This window comes from Silene latifolia, unplaced genomic scaffold (genome assembly GCF_048544455.1).
Source record: "Silene latifolia isolate original U9 population unplaced genomic scaffold, ASM4854445v1 scaffold_414, whole genome shotgun sequence".
Classification (NCBI taxonomy): Eukaryota; Viridiplantae; Streptophyta; class Magnoliopsida; order Caryophyllales; family Caryophyllaceae; genus Silene; species Silene latifolia.
This window is the reverse complement of record NW_027413337.1, coordinates 58,842-67,210: the sequence shown is the minus strand read 5'-3', so window position 1 is coordinate 67,210 and position 8,369 is coordinate 58,842. Positions and strand designations below refer to the sequence as shown.

Genomic DNA, 8,369 nt, shown 5'->3' with positions numbered 1-8,369 from the left:
TGGTAATCGGGTCCCTAAAAGGACGGGTATTACAACAACCAAGAGGTTTGACAAAATGGATGCGGATAAACTCTCATGTGATGCAAGGGTGAAGAACCTTGAGATCCAACTTGGCCAAATTGCACAAGAGATTGCCAAGAATAATCAAAAGAACTCCAATTCAATTCCATATACAACATTTCCTCCAAAACAAAATTCAAGTGCAATGACATTGAGGAAAGGGAGAACTCTAGAATCTCCACCAAAGAAGAAGATAAAGGCAAAGTCAAATGAGAGGGTCATTCACATTGAAGAACAAGTAGAAGAAGAGCTTGTGATTGAGAAAGAAAAAGGGTCATCATCAAAAGCCAGTGGAGATGAATTGAAGAGTCCATTGATACTGGACAAAGAAGACAAAGACAACAACACCACAAAGGACAATGTTGAAGAGATCGTGAGAGAACATGTCATTGAGGTACATTTCCCTCATGCTCTCACACATTCTAAGAGGTTTGAAAGAGATGAGGATCTCTATGAAACTTTTAGAAAGTGTGAAGTGAACATTCCCTTACTAAATCTTTTAAAAGGTGTTCTAAGATACGCAAAGTTCCTCAAGGAACTTTGTACACACCTAGGAGAAACTCAAAACAGGGAACCCAAAGAGTAAAGGTGAGTGAAAATGTCTCCGCCATTTTCAAAAAAATCAGTTCCTAAGAAGTGTGGCGATCCGGAGATGTTCACTATACCTTGCTCTATTGGGGAGAAAGATTTCACCCATGCCATATTAGACCTAGGAGCGTCAATTAATGTAATGCCCTATAATCTTTATGAGACTTTAGGACTCCCACCCTTGTTGAAAATCGATGTAGTGATCCAACTTGTGGATCGCTCAAACATTTATCCCAAAGGAATGGTGGAGGATGTGTTAGTAAAGGTAGATCATTTAACTTTTCCGGCCGACTTCTATGTTCTTGACATGGAAGTCGATTCGAGGCCCACTCCGATCCTTTTAGGATGGCCTTTCATGAAAACCTCTAAAACTAAGATTGACGTGTCTAATGGGAACCTAACCATGGAGTTTGACGGAAAGAAGCTCACATACAACATATACGATGCAATGAAACATCCCGACGATGCACATTCATGCTACTTCTTAAATATAATTGAACCAATTGTCTCTCAAGTTTATAGATTGTGTCAAAGGGACCCTCTTGAGGTTGCCCTTACTTATGATTTGGAACACGAAGGTTTACGTGTAGTGTTGTCTCAAGATGTGAAGGAAAGCCTAGAGGAGTTAGAGAAGGAAGACCATCCAAAGGAAGATCGAGCAAAACTTCCAGACCTCCACCGGAGCCTTCGGCCCACATACACCGGAGCCTGCGGTGGGTACCGGAGCCTGCGGGACATCCCTGCCCCAGCTAAAGTTTTTGCCTTCTATGGTTCCCTAACATTTGACCCCTTCCTCATCCTAGTTGCATCTTTGGAAAGACCACTACCCTCTACAATCAAAACTCCCAAAAGCGATCTAAAAGCACTTCCGACTCACCTCAAATACATTTTCCTTGGGAAAGATGACACCCTTCCCCTCATCATTTCCAACAAACTCAAATTGGATAAAGAATAAAGGTTGGTGAGTATGCTTAAAGAGTACAAGGGAGCATTTGGGTAGAGCATCGCGGATATTAATGGGATAAGCCCAAGTACTTGCATGCACAAGATTAGATTGGAAAAGGATGCATGGCCCGTCCGGCAACCGCAAAGAAGGCTTAACCCACCTATGATGGAAGTTGTCAAGGAAGAAGTTATCAAGCTTTGACAAATGGTATTATCTTTCCAATTAGTGACTCTCAATGGGTAAGTCCTACTCAAGTTGTGCCAAAGAAAGGAGGGGTGACGGTAGTCAAAAACACCCAAGGGGCATTGATCCCCACCCGTTTACAAACCGGATGGTGGGTATGTATTGACTACCGGCGCCTAAACCAAGTCACTTTGAAGGACCATTTCCCCCTACCCTTTCTAGATCAAATGCTAGAAAGGTTGGGTGGGAAAGAGTATTATTGTTTTTTGGATGGGTACTCCGGGTATTTTCAAATCCCCATTCACCCGGAGGACCAATCCAAAACAACTTTTACTTGCCCATTTGGCACTTATGCTTACCGACGTATGCCCTTTGGATTGTGCAACGCCCCCGGAACTTTCCAACGTTGCATGATGAGCATTTTCTCGGACTATGTGGAGCGTATTTTAGAAGTCTTCATGGATGACTTCACCATCCATGGAGACTCCTTTGAGTCGTGTCTAGACCACCTCGCTATGGACCTAACACGGTGTATAGACTCTCATCTCATATTAAATTCTGAAAAGTGTCATTTAATGGTGAGTAGTGGCATCGTGCTAGGGCATATAATGTCGAAAAGAGGGATTAAGGTGGATACAGCAAAGGTAGATGTGATTAAGACCTTGCCGTATCCATCTAATACTCGAGACGTGAGGTCATTCTTGGGACACGCGGGTTTCTATCAGAGGTTTATTAAGGACTTTTCCAAGATTGCTAACCCCTTGTGCAAACTCTTGCACAAGGATGTGGAGTTCGTTTTTGATAATGATTGTAGGAAAGCATTTGACTTGTTGAAGGAAAGCCTCATATCGGCCCCAATCATCCAAGCACCAAAATGGGATCAACCATTTGAGATCATGACGGATGCAAGCGATTTTGCCATTGGAGCCGTGTTGGGACAAAAGGAGGGCAAAACTTCTTATGTCATCCAATATGCTTCCTCCCTTCTCAACGATGCCCAAAGGAATTACACTACAACCGAGAAAGAGTTCTTAGCGGTGGTGTACGCCCTTGAGAAATTTCGTTCCTACTTATTGGGGGTTAAGTAATCATCTACACCGACCACAAAGCCATCACCCCACTTGTGGGAAAGAAAGACACTAAGACAAGGCTTATGCGGTGGGTCCTCCTTTTGAGTGAGTTCGACATTGATATAAGGGAAAAGAAGGGATTAACCAATGTGGTGGCCGATCACCTTAGCCGGTTAAATCTTGAGAAAAAGCAACTAGAGAGTATGGGTGAAGTGGATGGGAGTCTCCCACATGAATCCTTATATGACTTGAGAGCAATGGAATCTTGGTATGCCAATTTGGCAAACTACTTAGTGACTAAGAAGTTCCCTACTTCTTTGTCATCAAGTCAACGCAACAAGATCAAGGCCGATTATCGGGTCTATATTTGGGATGATCCTTACTTATGAAAGATATGCAAAGACCAAGTCATTCGCCATTGTGTACCGGATGTGGAGATACCATCCATTCTCAAGCATTGCCACGAATATGTTTGTGGAGGTCACTTCGGGCCCCAAAGAACAGCACGAAAAATTTTAGATTGCGGTTTCTATTGGCCCAACATATTCAAGGATGCTCACATCTTCGTCAAACTTGTGATAGATACCAAAGATTTGGCAACATCTCACGGCGGAATGAAATGCCCCAATAACCAATGTTATACTTGGAGGTTTTCGATGTATGGGGAATCGATTTCATGGGACCATTCCCTAATTCCTTTGGGTATCTTTACATCCTCTTCGCGGTGGATTATGTTTCCAAATGGGTGGAGGCCATTCCCACAAAATGTGATGATGCGAAGACGGTGATTGCATTTGTCAAAAGCAACATATTTTCAAGATTCGGCTTTCCCAAGGCCATTGTTAGTGATAGGGGAACACATTTTTGCAACAAATGGATAGCAACATTGCTTCAAAAATATGGTGTCCTCCATAAGGTCTCTACGGCCTATCACCCCCAAACAAACGGCCAAGCAAAAGCGTCCAACCGAGAGATTAAGCGCATCTTGGAAAGAACGGTCAATCCCTGAAGAGTCTATCGATCCAAAATACTCAAGAGGGGGGGAGGGGATGGGGATTGAGGATTAAAACTTTTACTACTTTTTCGATTGTATATGTATAATTAATTATTTAAAGTTTATTGATTAAACTTTAACTAATTAACTAATGAACGAACAAGAACGAAATAAACAAACAAACGAAAGAGAGAGAGACGCACGGTTTTTGAAGTGGTTCAGTTTCATAAATCGAAACCTACGTCCACTATTCTCGATTAATAAATTTAGTACCTTTCTACGGATTACAAATTTACTAACCCAACTCGTACAACTAACCCTAGTTGTAACTCAAGTGAGTACCGTTAAATACTCGAGTGACTAATTTACGCTAATAAGAAAGCACTTAATGATTCTACTAAAAGTTCACGTTAATGAACGAGTAAGAAATCGATTGAGCACTATTATCTTATAACGATAACTAACGTATGAATATACGAGTTTATAGATACACGACCTTTTTCGAAAATAGCAAAACGGTTTTCTCTGTTTTGAAACACACGGTTTTTGCTCTTAAAAATTAAAATCAGTTTATGCTTAAAGGTCTTACTTTCAAATGTTGCAAAAGCAAAGTATTTATAGAGAAGGAAAGAACATGGCTCACGGTTTGCTCGAAACCCTAATAGCCAAAATATGGATATGTAAACAAATCATATCTTCCATTATTTCTTTCCTTAAAACCCTAAGAGATAATAGAGAATATTCCAAAAGATAATTTATAAGATATTATCATATTATTCTTTCCTTAAATATAAAAATATGATAAGATTTTCCATAACAAGAATATCTCTATCATAAATAACTATATCAAACTAAATAAAAAAGATATGTTAAGATAATTCTAGAGAATAAAATCTTAACAATAATAATCTTTTATAAATTAGGTTTACACGAAATAACAACGGCCCATATACCTCGTTATTCGTGAAAAACCCTAGCTTGAAGTTAGGTTAGATTTTTAGGGTTTAAGAGTATGCCATGTTAAAACCCTAATTAGTAATATGGCTCAACTCATAAGTTGATCCAACATGATTACTAATTATAAGTTTAAAATAAAACCATACTCCATATTAATATAGGCTTCTTTAATAAATACTTTTGCTAGAACATTTAAAAGAAACAAAAACATTTTTCAAAAACAATTTTGAAAACATCTTAAGTCGTGTAGTATAAACTCAGCACCTCAATGTTATAGTAGAAGAGCTATAACATTGAGCTCTTTCACAAGTAATGGTATAGCTGTCAAGCTATAACTTTACCAGTATAAGAAATTCATTCTTATGTCACCATTACTAGATAATCACCTATACTATTCTAATCTTCTTAGGAGATCTTCGAGTATAGGCTACTTCATTATCCAAGCTTGATTAATCTTTAGACGAGCTTCTTCTTCTCATGATGCTTGAATAATTCTTCCACAGTCTTAATTCATAATTGAGGGCAACAATTACGCGCAACGAGTATATAAAATATAAAGAACTCTTGACATCATCAAAACATAAACATATATTCTATATGGTTCAACAAATTCCCTCTTTTTGATGATGGCAAGTCTCCTAAAATTGTGACTAAGTACAAAGTTACCCCTCAATATAATACCGTTATCTTGATAATAAAGATCAACGTAAGATTAAGATGATTAACACATAATCGAAACTTAAAGGACTTTAAGAGACAATTGGTCTTGACAAGGAGCAAGTTTAGGTAGATGCTTACCATGGACATTCTTTCCCCCTCTTGACATCATCGAAAAGATAAGAACAAACATAAAATGACTAGAATAATATAAGACGAGACAAGAGATAAGAACGATATAAGAAAATAATAGACCATAGATAAACATAAGTACCTAAGAATTAAAGTAGCACACAAACTTAAAAGAAAACATGTCTAAAGCCAAATGGGCCGAATGAACAACATGTTTAGAAGTACTTGGGCCATAACCACAAGTAGATGCCAAAATTGGCCGAATGGGATAGTTGTGCAAGATACACCATTAGAAAATCAAAATAAGTTAAAGCTAATAAAGGAAAGTGCTAAAAAAGGCAATAGGCAAGGCAAGGTTAAATTTAGCGGGTCTTATACGGGTTAACATAGTCGGGACGAGTGCGATGTTCCAAGGCATCAAGATGATCAAAAGAGCTCCTCACAAGCGTAGATTGAGCTTGAAGGCTCCTTTAAAAGTTAAGAACTTTCAACGACAAAGCTTTTGTCGCCTCCAATGTAAGAGATTGATCGGCCGCCATTGCTTTCTCGTGCATAACCAACGCACCTCCTTGACTAGTGAGAAAAGATAGATGATCTCCGTGTTGGAACACTTCCCCACGAATTGCCTTCAACTCCCTCTCAAAACCCGAAAGCCTCTTATCAACCCCGTCCATCCATTCATAAACCCGAGCACTATCCAATCCACCATCCGAGGACAGTGAAGTCCCAACCCGAGACAAGGCCGTGGTTAAGGCCGTGGTTTTCTCCTCAAATTTTTCCATCAAAGAACCCATAAAACTCTCCATCTTAGCTTCCAAAGCTACTAAATCAACATCACTAGAAACCTTTTCAACATTTTTAGCAAGGACCAATTCGGGTCCATCAAACCCGAGACCCATCAATTTGATGACACGATCACACATGCAATCCTTCGCACTAACACCGTAACTTTCCCGTCCCACAACTTGCTTTATCTCCAACAACCTCGATATCCACATCCCATATGGAACATCAAGAGTGGTACAAAATTTCTTCTTGGTGACGGTTAGACTCGTTTGAACGATACGGTTTAGAACAAGACTAGCCAAATTGATTTTTTGACCCTCCAACCAAGAATACATAATGATTGCTTCATAACTCGACACTTTATCCCTTCCACCCCTTCTCGGCACAATCGTGTTCCACAAGAAATTTAAGAGAAACTTGATTTTTGCCGAAAGAGGACGGACTATAATGTTACCATTATCCGATCCAACCTCCTCAAAATACTTTTTAATGGCTAATTGTTTATCATCATCCACATTAGACCATTCCAAACTAGGACTGACATCGATTACATCATGAGGAACCGAAAAAGCCGAACGAAAATCAACAACTGACACGGTAACATCTACATCATTAACAGTTGCATGCAACACACCATCCTTAACTTTGACTGAGGCGAAAAATTGAACAACCTCAACCGAGTATGTAGGACCCGAAAACCGACTTATATCACCCCAACCTTGAAAATCAAGAAAGTCGACAAAAAACTTAAGAGAAGTAATTTGTGTCAACCAAGATTTAGGATAATACCTTCCTCCATGGATTGAATATAGTAAAACACGAGAAACAAGAATACTTTCATCTTTTGTCATTCCAACTCGGTTCAACCCAGCCTTTGTCGCGTTTTTCGAAGCTTCCCGAAATAGAGTTCTCGAAACTCCATTCCTAACAATGACCTCGGGTTCACTATCCTCCTCAACATTATCTACCATCACCTTATTCTTACCCTTGAGAAACCGACGCCTTTTACCCTCGGAAACCGCATCATCCCGACCACGAAACAGGGGAGGTGATTGTTGTGGGTTTGGTGAGGTAAAAGTGGAGGAATTAGGGTGATGAGATGGGTTGCTGTTGTGGTTGATTACTCGGATTTCGTTGGTGTTGGTTGCGGGTGGAGGACCGTGTTTTTGCATGTGAGGAATTCATGATGAAGGTTGAAGATTAATATAATGATGGTGATGGTTGAAGATTTTGTAATCTTTTGGTAATTCAAAAAGTGAATGCAAGTGGGGTGTAGGTTGAGAGAACACGGCACATAGGTTACATATAGGGGGTAGTGTGGTATCTAGGTTTAGGTAGGATTGTAATTGTAAGAGTAATTATGGTAAATTAGGAGATAGAGTTTTAGGAAAGATATAGACGAGATTTGATTGTGGAGAATATATAGTAAAGATTTTGATAAAATAAAAGAATTATAGTGGATCTCAATTTTGGTAAAAGATAAAGTTTGTATGCCAACCAAATTCCAAAATACAAATAAATATATACGATAAATAAATTCCCATAAACGTAAATATTCATGCAACGCAATATACGGACACAGTCCTACAATCTTATCTTTACTAATTAATCATTGAGAGATTAAACATATATAGAAGCTTAGGTACCACTGATTAAACCAATTTCCAATCGTAAAGTCTCAAATCGTTCTCTAGCTAATGATTTTGTCAAAATGTCTGCCCATTGTTTTTCAGTACTACAAAATTCAAGTTTTATATTCCCCTTCTCAACATGGTCTCGTATAAAATGGTGTCTGATTTCAATGTGTTTGGTACATGAGTGCTGTGCGGGATTTTTGGAAATAATAATAGCACTCGTATTATCACATAAAATAGGAATGCAACCTACGTCAACACCATAATCACGTAATTGTTATTTAAGCCATAATAATTGAGTACATACCAGACCTGCTACGATATAGTCGACTTCAGCTGTTGAAAGGGCAACTGAATTCTGC

At 39.0% G+C, this 8,369-nt stretch overlaps 1 protein-coding gene across 1 annotated transcript; it reads left to right on the top strand.

The window, feature by feature from the left end:
- The first annotated feature begins 658 nt into the window (after positions 1-658).
- Positions 659-1,603, top strand: LOC141639486 (uncharacterized). Its single transcript, XM_074448598.1, has one exon. It carries the CDS (start codon positions 659-661, stop codon positions 1,601-1,603), a length of 945 nt encoding a protein of 314 aa, XP_074304699.1.
- Positions 1,604-8,369: the final 6,766 nt, after the last annotated feature.

Coding starts and splice junctions, on each gene's coding strand:
- LOC141639486 (XM_074448598.1), top strand. CDS start 659: ATGTCTCCGCCATTTTCAAAAAAATCAGTTCCTAAGAAGTGTGGCGAT.